General features: G+C 33.1%; 4 protein-coding genes across 4 annotated transcripts; 1 reads left to right on the top strand and 3 right to left on the bottom strand.

Moving 5' to 3' along the window:
• Positions 1-129: 129 nt before the first annotated feature.
• Positions 130-1,005, bottom strand: BKA55DRAFT_583602 (uncharacterized protein). Its single transcript, XM_046194228.1, has 3 exons — positions 607-1,005; positions 467-525; positions 130-386 (listed from the first exon to the last, which is right to left on the bottom strand). The coding sequence occupies exons 1-3, from the start codon at positions 871-873 to the stop codon at positions 191-193; spliced, it is 522 nt and encodes a 173-aa protein (XP_046043019.1). The 5' UTR covers positions 874-1,005; the 3' UTR covers positions 130-190.
• Positions 1,006-1,330: 325 nt separating this feature from the next.
• BKA55DRAFT_598973 (putative fumarylacetoacetate hydrolase) lies at positions 1,331-2,867 on the top strand (the record flags this gene model as incomplete). Its single annotated transcript, XM_046196321.1, has 6 exons — positions 1,331-1,510; positions 1,582-1,773; positions 1,839-2,190; positions 2,265-2,426; positions 2,476-2,618; positions 2,673-2,867. The coding sequence occupies 6 exons, from the start codon at positions 1,331-1,333 to the stop codon at positions 2,865-2,867; spliced, it is 1,224 nt and encodes a 407-aa protein (XP_046043018.1).
• Positions 2,868-5,550: 2,683 nt separating this feature from the next.
• On the bottom strand, positions 5,551-6,569 carry BKA55DRAFT_583599 (uncharacterized protein). The gene has a single exon (XM_046194227.1). It carries the CDS (start codon positions 6,262-6,264, stop codon positions 5,746-5,748), a length of 519 nt encoding a protein of 172 aa, XP_046043017.1. The 5' UTR covers positions 6,265-6,569; the 3' UTR covers positions 5,551-5,745.
• A 10,043-nt stretch (positions 6,570-16,612) lies between these two features.
• Positions 16,613-19,768, bottom strand: BKA55DRAFT_526530 (uncharacterized protein; the record flags this gene model as incomplete). The annotated part of the gene is made up of 5 exons (XM_046188851.1): positions 16,613-17,438; positions 18,104-18,213; positions 18,260-18,935; positions 18,989-19,430; positions 19,618-19,768. The coding sequence occupies 5 exons, from the start codon at positions 19,766-19,768 to the stop codon at positions 16,613-16,615; spliced, it is 2,205 nt and encodes a 734-aa protein (XP_046043016.1).
• Positions 19,769-19,990: the final 222 nt, after the last annotated feature.

The following is a 19,990-nucleotide window of genomic DNA, read 5'->3' as shown; positions in this document are numbered from 1 at the left end:
ACCGAAATTGCGGGGAAAATGAGCCTCTGTTAAACCCGGCTAAGCAACCTAGATAACTCCGGAGAATGGCGTTACCTTTCCCACAATTGGCTTAGTGGGATTGACCTCCCGACACAACATCTTTGTCATCGAACCCAGTCGCATTCAGCATCTTGCCTCCAACTTGCACGGGTTTCGCGGCTTTATTTTATCAGCAACAGTAGCGCGGGGGATCCACAACGGGATCCACAAAGTCTGTGGAGTGTAATATGTTGGGAGACTTACCACTAAGGATGAAGAAGATACGCGCCGGCTTATCTGTTCTATTATCCCAACCGTGGATGGTTCCGCGTTGAACACATGTGTCACCGGCTTTGAGGGTCAATTCTACGCCGTTATCCAAGTAACTGCAGTGTTGGGGACACATTAGCTATGATATATTTGCATGGAATAGTTCACTCGAGCAACGGCTATGCTGGTCACATACCACACGACCTCTCCGTCAAAAACCAAGCCAAAGTCCAACGATTCGGTGCGGTGGAACATCTTAAGTATCGTAAAGGTGTCAGCTTCTTCAATTGAGGGTAGAAGAAATCTATCTTTATCAATGTCAGATACGTCACTCACCGTCTTGGTATTAGGCTTAAAGTCAACACATCGAAGAACTATCCCCGTGTGATTTGCCAGACTTTCTGTCTTCTTCAAGATTGGATCTTCCCATCCGTCATTAGAGATGGGGAACTCGTGGGTCTCGTATAGAACAGCAAAGTTGCAGTTGATTGCCACAGGGAGACATGGTACTCTGCTGTCAGCCATAAAGACTGCATGCCCATTCTCATCATGGCCGGTAACAACGCGACGGGGATGCGGGTACAAAGACATTTCCTTTGACATTTTGAAGCGTGGGCCTTGTGAGATCACAAACGGGAGAGAAACTATGCCTTTAGCTTTATTATATTATGCGAATGATAAGGTGGGGCTTGGTAGAGCGAGACGGCAAAGGCTCCATGGCAAGGACCAAAGAACGGAGGAACGGAAATTCAACGTCACTCAGCTGAGGGATCCGGTAAAACCTAAAACGGCAAACCTTTAAAACACGGGAAACGAATTAGATAGCCTCGGAAGCGCCACTAACGCATCAATTGGTTGCCCGCAAACAGTAGCAGATTAGACCCGGGAAACCACGGGAAACCACGGGAAATCATGCACAATGGGAGAATGAGCGCGCTGGTTATGTTGCGTGCACTGAGCAACGTGCAAACAATTGTCGCTTCTCTTACATATACTTACCTATGCTTGTACTGGCACACAAGATAACTTATCTCACTGTATATCAACCTATTGCACAGCTATGACCGAACACTTGGTTGTGCCTCTATTTGGCGTTGTCTCAACAATTGACAACCCGGCGCCACGATGCGCCGCCTTGATAAACGACACGGTTGTGGACTTGAGCAAGCTTTACCAGCTCGAATGGTTTCAATTGAGGGCAGTACCCTCCCACATCGACCTTGTGGCAATCTTCCAAATGGTGCGGCTTCAAGAGACCCCATGCTCAACGCGCGAATTCGCCTGCTAACGGACATCTTTTACAAATTTTAGCCAACCTTGAATCGATTCGCAGAGCTCCCGTTGAGTATTCGGAGCGCTGTACGGAAACACGTTGCCGAGGAATACTCTAATAAATCAATTCCGAGCTCTTGCCTTGTCCCAGTTAAGGACGTTAGCACACATCTGCCCATGTCAATCGGAAATTACGTGGACTTTTATTGCTCCCTGGAGCATGCCCGAAATGTAAGTGAAGAATGCAAATCACTTAGCGACCGCGAGAGCTATTCCCTAATGGCGAGGGTCAACAGTGCGCTGCTTTGGTAGGAGGAGACGTGACGGATAACTTTTACACGTCGCCCATCTGTTACAATGGGCGTGCTTCTAGCATCGTTCCATCGCCGACGCCGATACACAGGCCGCGAGGCATCTTCCACAATACTTGCACGACTCATGGCTCGGATGTCATCTACGGGCCGTCAAAAAAGCTCGACTTTGAGCTTGAACTCGGCTACTTCATCTCGAAATCGTTACCTCGTGGCAAGACCCTCTCGATCGACGAGGCTCCAGAGTATATATTCGGCTTCGTTCTGCTGAATGACTGGTCCACTCGTGATGTACAGATGTTTGAGCTTCGTCCTCTCGGGCCTTTCCACTCAAAAGGTACGTCTCCCAATACAACCCGTCCTCAATACATCCTTGTCTCGGTGACTCAACAATTTGGATCCGCTATACAGGATTCGCAACCTCAATCTCGCCATGGATTGTCCCCTTCGATGTGTTGCACCCTTTCGCGACCGCTCCCAAGAATGGACATCAGCCAGGTGGCTTAAGCCACCTTAAATGGAGCGACTCAACGACGGGAACTTTCAACATCAATGTGGCGGCATCAGTAACTCGTGAGTGCAATAGGACTGCGTTTGACTTGATGGTTGACTCAGTTTCTAGGCAATGGTAATACCCAATTGATCACGAAAAGCAATCTACGGGACCTGTATTGGTCTCCATTTCAACAGCTCACCCATCTTGCTTCTTCGGGCTCTGGAATTATTACCGGAGACCTGGTTGGCACAGGCACCATATCGGGATCGGTAGGTCATTGCCAGCGTAAATACCCTGTAGGCTATCATCTCACAAGAAACAAGGTCGCAGGCTCCCAAGGCTGTCTTTTCGAGGCAAGCGAGGATGGCGTCAAGCCAATCTCGCTCGGCGAAGGTTGGAATTTGACTTATTTGGAAGACTATGATGAAGTCGCCCTAGACGCGTGGTGTGCTAGTGTGCAAGGGGGACCATCATTCAAGTTCGCAGAATGCCGCGGCCAAGTTCTCCCGGCTGAGTAGTTTAAGAACTCTGCCTATCACTTAGGGTTAGAATCCTGCAAAGTAGGACAAAACTCATATTTCATTATAAGTATCATAAGCAATGAGATGATGGGCATTTTGCTCGCCGAGAGCAAGGCAGTCATACGCCTGGCATGGCGACCCAGATACCGAGCTACAATCTTATCTCCTCAAAAGCACTAACTGACATCTTATACGCATTAAAACAGAAACTTAGTTGTGTTTAATATGCCAACTTATTGCCTGACTTGCTAAACTAGAACCGGAGCAATGGGAGGAGCAACGGTAACTGATAAAAGTGCTACAACCCCCCTTTGGCTCGAACTCGGATTCCATCATTAAGGGCTCCTTTATGCGAGGTCATTAAAGGGATTAATAGCCTATAATAAACTATAAATTCCCTCTTTTACCTAATAAATAGATAATATTACTAAGGCTTAAAGGGTAAATTATAGAAAATGCATATTAATTATAATAAAAGAGATTAGTATTCCTAAGATAGTTAACTATTTAATAAAAATAATATAACACTAACCTTAAGTCTGTTTCTTATAATAGAATTAAGAAAATTGTTTTTTATATTATTTAAAAGCCTTTATTTATTATTAATTTTATTTTTATATTATATATATAACTAACGTACACGATAAGCTTGCCGATCAGACAAGCATGCCGATCAGTATACTGTACAGCTAAAAGTAGCTTACCCTATAGTATTTTAAACCTTAAATAAAATAGCTAAAAATCTATAAAAAATATTTTTTAAAATGGTATAGTTATTTATATAAAGAAGGATTTTTAAAAGAATTTTAATTATTTTATTTTATATAGAAAACCTTAAAATACAGTGTATTTTACAGTGTAAATATACTTTAAGGTTTATAGCTATATAGAATTTTTTAAAAAATTTAAAGAAAATAAATAAAGCTTATTTTAAGACTTATATATCTATTAATAAAGTTTTAGTTATTTTAAGCTTAATTTGGACTTTTTAGAATTATTTAAAAAGTTGTCTTTAAGGTAAAAAGTGGAACTGATTGGTATGCTTGTCTGATCGGCAAGCTTATCGTGTACGTTACCTTCTCTTCCTGGCTTTTATATTTTTATTAAGATTAAACTTTATAAAAAAAGATCTTATATATATAAGCTATATATATATATATATATTTTTTAAGTTTATATATTATCCTTAAAAAGTATATTAAAGTATTTCTAAAATTTAATATAATTTAAATATTTATTATCTTTATAGCTAGTAAAGCTTTATTAAGTTAAATTATTATAATTATCTACCTTAATTATAGCCGAAACCTAGCTATATATATGCCAGCTAAAAAGCCTTACCTGCTTATTAGCTAGCCCTGACCTTCTTCCTATAACCTACCTAACAGGTCTTTTGTCAACCTCTGCTACATACCACGCTTCAACTATCTATCACGCTCCTGCAGTAAGTCATCCGACCTAACTTTCCCTCTATTATATTAGCTTAGCTCTATTACAGGAATAGGCCAATATATATACCTTCTAGCCGCAACTGCTAATAGCATTATAGCAATACTATTATAATACTTTAAAAAAGCCTGCAGGTACCTAATATTACAACCCAAACAGAAGAAGGCGCTTACATCACATGCACCCCACTTTACTTTTACTAATTACATAGTAACTCATACCTTACCTTAGAATATTTTATAAGCCTTATAATCTAGCTTATAATATAGACTTATAACTTACTATAAGCCAGGCTTAAAATATTATAAACTACTTATTATATATATATATTTATTTAATAGTAAATAAAACCTAGCTATTAATATAACTTCTTTATATTAATTTAAGCTTAATATACATTAAATTTACTATTAAGAGATATAATACTTTAATAATACTTAGTATATACTATATACTATCTGCTAATAATAAACCTAATATAGCTTAGTTTAATATAATTAGACCTAACTATTATACTAGTTATTAAGTCTATATAAAAGATAAGCCTTTATATTTATAATAAAAGATATTATTATTTCTTATTAAATATTAGAATTAAGGTTTATTTTATTAAATAGATATTTATTTTAATAATTATATTTATATTAAAGAAAAATAGCTTTAAGACTCTTTATTATTAAAGTAAATAGGCTGTAATTAATTATATTAATTAATCTAATTAAGTTACTCATAGTGTTTTTAAAAATATACTGCCTTATTTCTATTTAAGAGCTAGCTTATTAGGTAACCTAGTTATTTTAGGAAATGCAGTGTATTTCATCTAAACGCATAGCAAAATAAGCCTTCTGCAGTTTAACACTAGCTAACCCCAAGTATAAGGTTAAGGTTAGTTTTAAACTAATTAGCAGCTCGGCCTAGCATCAGATAATTTAGCATTAAAAATTAAGCAACATAACCTATTTTATTAGACGATTTATGATAAATCGCCTGCAAATAATTCCTAGGGCCGGTCTAACTTTTCGCCAGAAGAGCTAAGCAGAATACAAATAGTAGTAGGAAAGGAAAGGCTATTTTATTAAAGGAACAGAACACACCCAACTACAGCCTGTTATTAACACTTCTAAAGGTTTTTTAGGGACTTCTAAAAGCAAGATCTTATATACTTCTCGGTAAGGCAAATATAATATAAAATAACAAGGGCAATTACTCAATTAATAGTAATAATAATTCAGCCACAGCGAGAGCCCAAAAGCTGCTCGACCTCCTTGGTAATCCCGGCTGGACCTGCCTCTTCCGTCGGACAACAACACACTCAGAGAACTATATGCTACATCGCTCTTCCCTTGCAAGCAATTGTCGTCGAAGGGGACAAGGATAGCTGTAGGAGTAGCTATCCCATGTAGCTAAATCCATCAGCGAACTCCCGTCAGTCCACCCTCTTCGCCCTGTATTTCCCCATCCATTCCGGCTTCACAAGTAACACCCAGGCCCTAAACCCCAACGCAACCCCCATCCCCATCCCAAGGCCCCAAATCACCTTGTCGGGATTGAGCCCGCTACCCGCCTCCCCCGCAACCCACGCCTGCCAACATGAGAGCGGGAGAGCAAAAACCTCGAACGAGGATAACATCTGGTACGTGGTCCGCCTCGTCTCTATCGCCCCAACTTTATTCGGGATCGCAAGCACCATCGGGACCGTCATAGCGGCCAAGCTGATGCCGAATAGTTGCATCATAGAGGCAGCGTGGGGCGCCACGGGATTGCCATCGCTTAAGTACATTCGTCCTAAGGCTTCTTTCGCGTTGAATATCATAGGAATGGCCATAAAGACGTTGAAGGCTGATTCGGCGGCCAGTGCAATTCGGATAATTGTGCCGGGCGCCGATGGATCAATCTCCACGGATATGTTGGCGTCGGTTCCGGTGCGTTTGTTGATGTTTGCCATGGTTGTGCTTTGGGAGGATGATTGCTTGTCTTTCTTGAGCGAGGTGAGGCGAATATTCTGTGGAAATATAGACCATAGGGCCTGAGATTAGGCTGTTATATATGTGTGTTCATAACCAGGGTTAGAGACAAACCGTCCTCAAGCTCAAACCGCATGACCCACTGTCAATAACCCAGATATCCGAGTGTTCCGGGTGGTTCGGGAAGCCTGGATAGCTAGCATAATGTTAGGCTTAACGTTATGCTTAACGTTATGCTAGCGATCCGGGCTTTAGTAACACAGATCAATAATGGGTTTAGGATGCTGGATTTCGCTTGTGTTTAGACAGACTCAGCCAATAAGATCACGTCTAGGACAAACAGCACCCCTTGTCATTTTTAGCCGCTAATACGCATCGGTTTTAAATAGCATAGTACTTTATATTTATCTAATAAGATAAATAAAATCTAGATATTATAATATATATTTAGTTAAATATTTTAAAACCTAAGCTTTAAAAATAATTTTTTTATTTTATTTATTTAATTTAAAATACTTTTATTTATAATAATATTTAATATATATATAAGTTAACTTTTAGTAAATAATAATAATAAATACTATTTTTAAATAATTAAGTTATTAAACTTAAAAAAGATTAGTTAATAGATATATAATATATTTTATATTTTAAGTTTTAAGTTTTATAATTTTATTAATATAATATATAAAATATTATATATTCTTATAATGGAAAATATTAAGTAAAAATATTAAAAAATAATTAATTAAAAATAAAAAATATAATATATTTCTATTAAATAATTCTTAAGTAAGCTATTAATATAAATAATAATTATGAAGCTATTAATATAGATAATAATTATCAGGCTATTAACATAAATACTAATTATTAGGTCCACCGCCTACCATACATACTCTAGGCATTGGCAACGTGGGGACATCTTGACCTTGCAGCCGTGGTTGGAGGGAGAGAACTCTCCACTGATGGCGCTGAAGTAGCCTACAGTGTCAGCAAGCGCGACTTGAAGTGGTCACAAATCCGTCACGTCGCATCTCCCAAGTTATAACAAACCCCAACCCTTCTACACAAATGAACAGTGCGCAGCGTCTCAGTCTCAGGACTGCGTACTTCTAATCTGCATTGCCTATATGCTTGCTAAATAAGAATATGAGAGAGTGGGATACAATGAATGTCTACGAGATTATTGGCGCTGTGGCGGTTTTAGGGGCCAAGTGTCTTAGTTTGAAAAAGTTTAGAGAAAACTAAACACAACTGCAGAGGGGTCTGTTATGGAAGATCAGATAAGATTTAATTGAGATGTAATAACAGAAGTCTGCCAGGCGTAAATGTCGCTGTTATGAATTGAAGTATGTTTTAATTAAAAACTTTCCTCTAATAATTAAGCGTATTATTGCATATAACCTGCATTAATCCGTCTTATAATAATTTGCTATAGTAAATTCTCCTATATTATAAAGCACCTAAGGGAAGTAATAAAAATAAATATTAATACTAAGAGTATTTTTATTTCAAAATTTAAAATTAATAGTAATTATAATTATAAATATATAAATTAAGGTATTATATAAGAAGTAATTATAATAATATTATATTTCTAATATTAGATTTTAAGTAATAATAATTTATATATAAAATAAGTATATAATATAAATAAATATATAATATAAAAATCTTAAGCTTTTTAAAATAAATTATAATAAAAATATAATAAATTATCTAATTAATTAAAATTAATTAAAATTAAATACTATACTTATCTTTAAAGGCCTTTATATCTTCTTAATAAGTTCTTATATTATGCCTAGTTTTAATATAAATCTTATAATATTAAACCCTTAATTATATTAAACTTCTTTAATTACTATTTCTTAATAATTTAATTAATACTTATATATTTATATTTATCTAATTAATTAAATCCTAACCTCTTTATATAGTTTTATTTCCTTTATTTTATAAGTATATCCTTTTTGCCTTATATTACTAGCTAAATATATTATTTACTTATTAAAGCTTTTAGTTTTTAGCCTTTAATAAGGCAGTTTTATATATATTTCTCTTTATTACCTTAATTAGAAATTAAAAAGCTTTAAGAATTAACTTTAAAGAGTTATTATAATACTTTTTAATTTATTTCTAAAGATATTTAAGTTATATTCTAGCTTTAAGGACTATTTATAAGGTTTTTAAAGTCTAAAATTAAGCTTATTAGGCTACCTTTTTAATAGGTATTAAAGTCTATAGATATATATTAAGCCTTAATATTATAACTCTTAAGTTTAAAGGAATAAGGCTAGCTCTTTTAAAACCTGTTATAATATTTAACTTAATTAATATATATAATAAGTAAATAAAACAAATAAGTAAGTAAAATAAAAATCTTAACCCTCTAAGGATAAATTATAATAAAACTATAATAAACTATTTAATTAATTAAAATTAAATATTATACTTATTTCTAAAGGCCTTAATATTTTCTTAATAAGTTTTTATATTATATTTAATTTTATTATAAGTCTTATAATATTAAACCCTTAATTATTTTTTTTTTTTTTTTTTTTTTTTTAAGTTTATAAGTTAGCCTTAAAAGGTATATCTAAGTATTTCTAGAATCTAATATAGTTTAAATATTTATTTCCCCTATAGCTAGCAAAGCTTTATTAAGTTAAATTATTATAATTAGCTGCCTTAATTACAGCCTAAACCTAGCTATATATATGCCAGCTAAAAAGCCTTACCTGCTTATTAGCTAGCCCTAACCTTCTTCCTATAACCTACCTAAAAGGCTAAGATACTTCAAGTCAGTTTTCAGTATAACAGACTAAGGCCATAATCGCATGCCTACTCTTTCATCGACCTCTGCTGCATACCACGTTTCAATCATCCATCACGCAGTAAGTCATCCGACCCGACCCGACTTTCCCTCTTCTGGCCGCAACCGCTAACAGCATCACAGCTGCCCCGTCACGATGCCTGTCCAAAGAAGCCTGCAGGCACCTAGGCCTGATAAGCCTTATCTGACTAAAGGCCATGATGTAATCCCTAAGATCGAAGAAGCTCTTAGGCAAAATAAGGGCAATGGTAATATACTATATATAATAGCTATAAATATTAGAGAGGCCTAATTTAATAAAGATAATACTAGCTATATTAGGATAGTAATCTTTAGTTATAAGATCCTCTTACTTATATAATCTATTTATAAGAACCTTTTAATTAATAAAGATTTCCTTAAATATAAAATATAAAAGCTTAAGGATTTAGAAAAGAAGCTATATAGAGAGATATAGCTAAGCAGGAAGGAGAGGGGGTTTCATAAGGCCTTTAATAGTAGCTTATATAATAAGTAGCTTAAGGATATCTAGTAGTAGGCTAAGGAGGTACTAGAGAAGACTAAGAACCTGTAATAGGCTAGTTATAGTCTTGGATTATAAGAGCGTAATTAAAATAGGGGGATATTATACTATAATGTAGATAGAAGCGGGGTAATTGCAGGGTTTAGAGGAAAAATATATTAAGTTTTATATAAGTTTAGGTTACCTAAAGTTAAAGACCTAAAGTTATAAATTTGGCATTAGTAGTAAAAGGAAGATTAACTAAGTTATAATATAGGCTATATAACTAAATAAGCAAATTAGCTATAATATTAATGTATTATTAATATAAATAGGGGAAACTATTAGTTATATTAAACTTCTTTAATTACTACTTCTTAATAATTTAGCTATTACTTATATATTTCTATTTATTTAATTAATTAAATCTTAACTTCTTTATATAATTATATTCTTTTTATTTTATAAGTATATCCTTTTTACCTAATACTAATAGCTAAGTATATTATTAGCCTATTAAAGCTTTTAATTCTTAGCCTTTAATAAGGTAATCTTATATATATACTTTTTTTATTACCTTAATAAGAGATTAAAAAGCTTTAAAAATTAACTTTAAGGAGCTATTATAATTTCTTTTAATTTATCCTTAAAGGTATTTAAATTATAATCTAGCCTTAAGAACTATTTTTAAGGTTTTTAAAGTTTAAAATTAGACTTATTAGGCCTCCTCTTTAATAAGTATTAAAGTCTATAGCTATATATTAAGCTTTAAGATTATACTTTCTAGGTTAAAAGGAATAAGTCTAGCTCCTTTAAAACCTCCCTTAATATTTATCTTAGTTATAATAGCTTAAAAGGCAGTATTAAAGGCCAGGAAGAACTTAGTTTTAGAAATATAAGTTATAGACCTTTTAATTAATTACTTTATTTCTTAATTATATGCCTTTTTTATTAGCTTAAAGTATTTAATATTAAGGGACTAAAGTAAATATAAAAAATAAGGTAATATATAAAGTATAATAATATTATTCTCCTTATAATATATTTAAAAATTAGCTAAATAATAACTTTTATAGCTATTAAGAATTAAAAGATAATAAGCACTAATTAATTAATTAATAAAATATTAATTAAAGTACTTTAACTAATTAAGGCCTATTTTATTATTTATTTAACTATTTTAGGTTATAATAATAGCCTAAGTAGCTAAGAGGTTACTTTCTTAATACTAATTAGTAAGGTAATATTAGCCTATAATAATAATAAATAAATTAATTACCTAACCTTATATATTAATTACTTAAATTACTATAACTTTTTCTTAGTTTTTAGGCTAAATTAATTTTAGTTATTTATGCCTTTTTAAGCTAATAATAATTATATTACTTAATATTATACTTATTATAAAGCTAGTTTTATTAAAGTTTTAAATATTATCTAATTAAATATTATATTTTATAATTATATTTTATATATACCTAAACTAATTATAAATAATAATTAAATCTTTATATTTAGGCCTTTAATAGTTATATTTTTATTAAAAATGCATTTTAAGCTTTAATTATTACTTAATAAAATTAATAGCCTAATACTTATTAACTAATAATATATTATAATTAATAAGTAATTAATTTATTATTTCTTTAATATTATAATATTAAGAAAGAAATCCTTATAAATCTAAGTAAAGGATGTATTAAATTATAACCTATTTCTCTAAATTACTTAATTTCTATAAGTATAAGATATAATTAGCCTAAGCTAGTTTATTAATTAATTAATAATAAAGGGCAAGATAGTAGATATTATAAATCTTTATAACTTATTATAGACTTAATTTAAGGTCTGCCTAATAGGCTTAAAGTATAAGAAGGATTTAAGCCTCTTTATTAAATTAAAATATAGTATTTAATTAAGAATTAAATAATTAGATAGTATATAAGGTATATAAGGGATTTTTATTTTACTTACTTGTCTGTTTTATTTGCTTATTATATATGTTATAATTAATTAAAAGGTAATATAAAAGGCTAAGAAGACCTTAGTTATAAAAATATAAATTATAAATCTTTTAATTAATTACTTTATTTCTTAATTATAAACCTTTTTTTATAACTTAAAGTACTTAATATTAAGGGGGTACAGTAAGTAAGAAAAATAAAGTAATATATAAAGTATAATAATATTATTTTCCTTATAATATATTTAGAAATTAGCTAAATAGTAATATTTATAGCTATTAAAGATTAAAAGATATTAAATATTAATTAATTAATTAATTATATATTAATTAAAGTACTGTAATTACTTAAGACCTACCTTAGTATTTATTTAGATATTTTAAGTTATAATAATAGCCTAAGTAGCTAAGAGGTTGCTTTCTTAGTATGAATTAATAAGGTAATATTAATTTATAATTATAATAAATAAATAAATTACTTAGCCTTTTATATTAATTATTTAAATTACTATAACTTAATTTTAATTTTTAAGTTAAATTAATTTTAGGTTTTTATATATTTTTAAGCTAATAATTACTATACTGCTTAATATTATATTTATTATAAAGCTAATCTTATTAAAGTTTTAGATATTAATTAATTAAATATTATATTTTATAATTATATTTTATATAAGCCTAAATTAATTATAAAAAGTACTTAATTTTTATATTTAGCCTTTTAATAGTTATATTTCCTTTAAAAATATATTTTAAGCTTTAATTATTACTTAATAAAATTAATAGCCTAATACTTATTAATTAATAATATATTATAATTAATAAGTAATTAATTTACTATTTCTTTAATATAATAATATTAAGAAAGAAATCCTTATAAATTTAAGTTAAGAATATATTAAATTATAACCCTTATTTATATTAATAATATACTAATATTATAGCTAATTTATTTATTTAAAATTATATAGCTTATTTTATAACTTATTTAATCCTTTTTTTACTACTAATACTAAATATCTTTAACTTTAGGTAATCTAAACTTATATAAAACTTAATATATTTTTCCTCTTAAGGCTTAAAAGTATAAAAGGCATTATTTACTTTATTAAAGTCTTTTATTATATTAAGATAAGTTATGTAAAAGTTAAGGAAATAAAAGATATAAAAAAAGATAATAATAAGACTATAAAATAAAAGCTAAATTAATAAAATAAATTATAACATAAGGATTTAAAGTACTTATATTTTCTTATAAAAGCCCTTAGTAATATATTACTTATAATAATATATATTAAGGTATTCCTAATATTTATTATTACTTTTATTAAAAGTAATATTATTTAAGTAAGTAAGGTAAAAAGGAACTCTTTTAATAATATTATTATCTTTATTAATAAAGTAAAACCTAGAAATAAGTAATAATATATACTTTAATAATAATAATAATAGCTTAAGTTTATTATATTTTATAAGTAATATAAAAAGCCTTTTTACTAAGGGCTTTATTATAATAATAACTATAATACTATTAGTAAAATAAAATACTAATTTAAGCTATAAAACTACTTATATAAAGTAATAAAAATAAGGGCTACTTAAAGAGGATTTAAGCTAGTAATTTAATAACTCTAAGGTATTTAAAAAGCTTTATTAAATATAATAAATAAAAATATAAAAATAAAAACGTTAAATATAAAGTAAGAAATATTACTTAAAAGTTAATAAAAAAGCTTAAATCTTAATAAGAAACTTAATAAAAAGAGTTATTATATAAAAGAAATATTATATATTAAGTAATTATTATAATATTTAAAAAGAAAATAAAAATTCTTAAATTAAAAAGAAGTTAAATTTTATAAAATATATACCTAGTAATAAATTATATTATTATATAACTAAATTATTATAATTTATTAATATTACTATTACTTAATAATATTATTATAAATTACTAATATAATATAAAACCTTAAAATACAGTTTAATTAAAAAAAACTATAATTAAAATAATAACTTATAAATAATTAAATTAATAAAATATAAACTAATTAAAGTTATAAAATCTTAAATAAAGTTACTTTTCTTAAAAAAGAGATATAAAATCCTAATTTATAAGAGGAAGAGATTAAACTAGAAATAGCCTTAAAGTAATAGAATTTTAATACTTTAGGGGGGTATATTAAACTATTAAATACTAATTAATAAGGTATTTTAATTAAAGGAGCTACTTTTCTTAAAATAGAAAAGTTATATAATATTTTACCCCTCTTTTAGAGATTAGCTAGGCTATATTAAAAAGGCCCTAGCTAGATAGTTTAATTAATTAATTAACAGTTTAATACCTGTAGCTGGTATTAGTACTGCTTGGTTAAGGTAGTAATTGCGTTATTAAGGCAGATAAACCTTATCTAATTCTGATTTCTGTAATAATAGCCTGCTATAGGGATCTTACTATTTAAACTATTAATAGAAAAGCTAAAAAGCTTAATAGTCTTATATAAGGCTAAAGGTAAGGGAAAAAAAGATTAAATTTATATATTATAATTTTAATAGTTATTTATTATTTTTTATTAATTACTTTAAAGTTATTTTTAAATATAATTTTAAAGTTTTTTTAATTAATAAAGATATTAATAATTTCCTAATTTTATATAATCTTTTTATTTTTTAAGTAATTTTTAAAAATAGGTTTAAATTAATTCTTAGAATTTCCTTAAATTAATAATATAATATATAAAACTTTCTTTATTATATTATTTAATTTAATTGAAAATAGGTAAAAATAAGCCTTTATTTAAGTTAGGAATATAATTATATTAATAGCCTGTTATTTAAAAGGTTTTAGCTTAGGTAGTTTTAATACTTTCTTAATATCTTATCTTTAAGGGGGATTAATATTATTTCTAATTAAGGCTATATCTAATATATTAAGATATATTTATAAATTATAAATAGTATTATATATCTAATAGATTTTAAATATTATTTTAATTATATTAGGTAGTTTTTTAATATAAGGGAGTATTAAGCTAGTATTACTAGATATCTTAATACTATATTACTATTTAGTTATTAATATAATATATTTTAAATAAGAGCTATTAATATATAATAATTAGGGTTTTAAATAGGTAAACTAGTTTATATTAGATTTTATATTTATAAAATTATAAGCTATAATATTAAGTTATAATATAGTATTTTATCTTTTAAGAATTAATAATATAGTTTAGGCTTATTAAGGTAAAGAAGTTTTATTAATAGCTAGTAAGTTTAAATTTATAAAAGTATAAATAAATATAATTTATATACTAGAGGTATTCTTAGTAATTAATAAGGTTATTAAGGGATTAATAGTAATTTAGGTAAATTAATACTAATTATAATAAATTAGTTATAATTATAAAACCTTAATACTAACTATCTTTAATAGGAAATAAGATAATTAGTAAAAAGTATAAGATATATATAATAAAACTACTAGGGTTATAATACTAATATACTTTAATAAGCCATTTTAGAATAATAAACTGCTAATAATAATATTAAAAACCCTTAAATACTAATCCCTTATTTTAAATTAATTTTATTTCTACTTAAAATCTCTCTAAACAAGGCATAAGATGTAACTATTAATATAAGTAATATATCTCCTGGATTAGATAATATTACTATTATTCTCCTTAAAGCCATTTAGCATACTATTAAGATATACATTTGCTACTTATTTATAAAATACCTCTCTATAGGCTACTATCTAAAACTATTTAAAGAGGCAGAAGTGGTTATAATTGCCAAACCTAGATGCCAAGATCTTACATTACTACAAGCTTAGTAACCTATCTCTCTACTCTCCTACCTCAGCAAGGGGCTAGAAAGGCTAATTACATACTATCTAGCATAGGCAGCTATTTACTATAGTATCCTCTACTTATAATAAGCTAGAGCTCTCCCTAAATAATTAGCAATAAACCTAATAACTGCCTTAATCTATAATATCAAAGAGGCATTTATATATAAAAAGGTAGCTACCCTAGTTATAATAGATATCTAAGGTACTTTTGACACCAGTATGCATAACAGGCTAGTTCTGCATTTATGCCAATAAGGCTGGCCCAACTATCTGACTAGATAGGCTAGGTCCCTTATAAGTGGCCGATCGGCCTGTGTCAGGTATCAAAACACCCCTACACCCTCCTCTTATCTCTAGTACAGACTCCCTTAGGGGTCGCCTATATCGCTGATACTTTTCCTACTCTACACAGAGCCCATCTACCGACTGGGCAACCTCCAAGGCCGCTTTGGCTATGCAGAAGAAACAGCATGTATTTTGCGTGCTTAGAGGCCGGAGATCTGTCCGTATTTTAAAGATGAAGTTCTATGCACAGCTTGGCTCATTGAGGGTGTGAGCGCGGGACTGCTAGTCGACGGGATCGGCTTGGACGAAGGTGGAGACGGAGTTACGGGGTTGCAAAATGAATTACGGAGTTACGGAGTTACGGAGTAACTGTGGCAGTGTGTTTGTGGGGAATCAATGTCGCACAGCTCCGTCGCGGAGTAAGAACTCTGCTTCATGGCAGTCCCTCCAGCTCTGGCACCACCCATCACAGAACCATCATCATGATATCCAAAGCCTGCGAGCCCTGTGGAAAACGCAAGATTAAATGTGATGGACAGACAGTCTGCAATGGATGCCAGAAAGACCTTTCAGCGTGCGTCTACCGACCCAAAGCCCGCATCAGAGCCCGGCGATCAACACCAAACCGTGTCATTCCACCCGGAAAAGTCAATTCTGTTGGCCCATTTTGTGAAGCCATCGAGCCTGGTTATTTCGACTCTTGATAAGTGGCTTTTAGAGTTCACAAACGAGAGGAATTATCAGTAATCAGCAGTCTATGTCACGCTTCGGGTTCTGGGTTTTGACCAGTATAGATGAGCAACGGAAAGAACTACAAAGAGTGTAGGATAGTGAACAATACAGACATTATGTATCCCCTTCTGAATCAAACTAGCCAACCTAGCCTATGCAGGACCGCTGAGAACTCGATAAGATGCCTTCACTGCCGGCGATAGTGCCTTGAGTGCACTGCAGAGTTCCTCAGCAGATTCAACAAGCTCCTCGTCAGACAGTGGCTTCAGAGCATCCAGGATAAAGAGGACACGGGTAGTCTCGTCCGTTAGCGCAGTCCGTGGACCTTGTCGCCAATTCCATCTACGACAAGTAATGCCAGTACTATCACACCAGATAGGCTCCCCAGGGGCTGCTAGCTCTATCGAGGGCTGTCCATTGGCCGTAGTGTGGAATTCTTCCTTGCCAGTGGCGCGAATCAAGAAGGGCGCTCCATTATACTTGTCCAGATCCTCGCCACCAAACGGGATCTGATGCTTGACAGAAATAGCGTTATAAATATCTGTCAAGCGGTTGACGCGCGGTAGACCGCCCTTGTCAACACGAAGTGTCAGGGCTTCCAGGCTATTGCGGGTGCGCTGGGGCTTGGCGCCGAAGGCCTTGTAAGCTTCTCGCCAAGCTGCGATATGGGGGAGCTCAATGACGGATTGGGTCGACGTGAGGCTCTTGACGTGTTCCTCTGCTTCTCTCAACATGGCCTCACTAGCTGCGTCGCTGGGCCCTGGAGGGATGCCCTCGGCTTGTACAAGGAGGGCTCGATAATCCGGGCGCAGCTTATATATTTCAGGCGCTATGCGTGCGTTGTCCAGAATGCTCTGTGTTTTGATTTGTCCACTCATGGCTTGATGGATATAGAATGAACAAAAGTGTTGCAGAGATACAACAGAGAGAATCACCGGGCTGATAATATAATGGCGGATCTTTGTAGTGGATGATGTTCTGTATAGGGCAGAATTCATGGGCATGAATCTGATGGACACGGAAACAAAGAAGAAGAGTTGTACGATATTTGGCTGCTCGAGCTCCAAGAGGTAAAATATACATAAACATGACGAGTGTACTACTCGATCATCCCACGTCAGAGTTCTGATTTAAGTTAGGGGCATGCTAGAAAGATCTATGATTGGTGACGAAAAGGCCATTTGAGTGGTGGCGCCCTATGTTGCCCCGTGGGGCGCCAACATCCTGAGGCAGGTCGATGCGCCGGGACTCAAACTCCTAGTACGGATGACATCGAAAGAGTTTAGTCAAGGAGGGCAACCGATGCTAGCTCCAATCGATGCTTAGAGGGTAGGGTAAGGTACCGACGTGAGCAGAGAAAGTCTAGTTTCGAATTAGGGTTTGGGGTAATCACTTGAAATATTTCCTTTCCGCCAACCATATCCTCGCCTGAGCCTGAATTCCCACCTGCACTCGACCCCGCCCGAAATTGCCCGAAATTGCCCAAAAGAAAAGGCAGGTCGATGCGCACCTGTCTCTCCGATAATCTAATAAATGTGGATTCAATCTGTCTGTCCTGTTCTGCTCGACGTAATCGTATAGGGCGTTTGAATTGCAAAAGTAGTGTCTAGACGTTTTCTACAGGTATCGAGATATGAGCTAACCTGGCGCTCAAGACCAAAAGAGGAGAGTCACCTACTGCGTGGCCGCCCGTGAATCCAATACCAGGTACATAAAAAAAAGACGGATCTGGCAAGTGTTCCCTCACTTTTTCCTTTATTTTGGTAACCAAGAGCAGTTCAGACTATCAAAAAGCTAACTTCAGGGCTCCTTAAGATCTGTAGCCAGTTCAGCTCTGGTTGAACCTTGCGTCGCTCCCATATGAGTTGAAGAGTTTCTATAGCGGTGTACAAGAAACCCCACGGGAAGAGACGCAATTGCCTTATCATTCTATCCTTGATCCAAACTTGCTGGTATGCATCCCGCGACTGGGCGCCAGCAACGAATGTTGGCCAAAACGACGTCTTGAAGTTGGGATCCTCGTCAGTAATTGAACGCAGATGGCACATCAACCCTGCCTCTAAACTCTGCTCAGTCCCTTCTGGCAAGATCCTTCTAACGGAAGGAATTGCGTAGAGGATGTATAAGCAACATGCCATTTGATGCGTATAGCCTGAATGCGCCCGGCTGTTAATGTCAGTAACTTGACGACCTCGCGGCACATTCTCAATGTTACATGACCACGAAACCACGTCAAATGATATGGCGTTAAAAATGAGTTTCAATGCTTTCTCGGTTGTACCATATGCACCGTGTTGTGTAGGCTGGTCTTTCAAAATCATTGCAGTAGACCACATGATTTGTAAGATTTCAGCTGGACAGCAGATGAAGCTATTTCTAGCGGCATAGTGCATAGCAGATGAGGCAAATGCCCTGTTAAGAGCAAATAACGACTTCGGCACCTGATCCATGAAGGTCAAAGCAAAAACATAGTGGCTTTCCATGTCAGTCAGATTGCGCCTTTTATGTATACAATATAAGAAACTTACATATAACAGTCTGATATAATGAAGTCTTTGAGCATCTCGCCAACACCAGTAGTTGGAGGTACTTGGCTCAGCAACCAGCCCATAGCATTAACATGGACCTGGCAGTCATGTTTCCCAGAGTCAATCATATCAGCCGTGACAAGCATAATCACGGCCGTTAGTACCATGTCATTTCCTACCACATCTACATCGCTGAGAGCCATGCGAAGTAAGTAGAGCGCCTTCTGCTTAGCCGCCAGGGCATCCGCCAAAGCTCGTCGGGACGGACTCCAATCGTATTTGTTGATACTTTGTGGATGACCAAACCATTTGTCGGCGCTGGGCCTGAGGATATTGGACATGTGAGCCGCGGCGGCGGTCACCACCGTATATAGCAGAAGTGGGCTCTCAGCACCCATCGAAACCAGCTCCGGGAACGGATTGTAGCCTGGTAGGTCTATAGCTACGAGCTGTGGACATAGTCCTTTTGCAACTAGTGATTGGTTCACCAATGTTAGGGGCGGGGATTATTCTTTTATTTTTAATAATGAACAGTGGAGGTGACAAACAGTAAGATAGATAGTAACGATTGGCCGTGCTGACGTTGCTCAAGGACGGGTCACACAACCCGTAGTGAGGGCGCAGTGTACCGGGATTCAGGTAAGCCGAGCATTGGCCTGAAGTAAGTCGTTGACCTCGGTTCGCTAGTACGATAGTGTTTCTTGTTGCGTTGGCCTTTGTATGAGATGCTGCAGAAAACTCCCAGGATTCCTTGGCATTGGGAAACTTTTTGCCCGCCATCTTGCCACGGCTCGCTACCGCATCTATCCATCTCCATAATTTTCCATAGCCAAGGCAATTCTTGCCTGTGGTCATACACCTGCGACAGGCGGGTACTGAACGATCGCAGCTAAGCCTATTATAACGGCAATTGTGGCAAGATTTGGTGGGTGTCAGATTAGAATTCATGGGTGGCGGCCATGGGGAGTATGTCGGAAGTATTGGAAGTTGATCACACAATAC

Source organism: Fusarium redolens (assembly GCF_020744475.1).
Source record: "Fusarium redolens strain MPI-CAGE-AT-0023 chromosome Unknown BKA55scaffold_23, whole genome shotgun sequence".
NCBI classification, from domain to species: Eukaryota; Fungi; Ascomycota; class Sordariomycetes; order Hypocreales; family Nectriaceae; genus Fusarium; species Fusarium redolens.
This window is presented reverse-complemented; position numbering and strand designations above follow the sequence as displayed.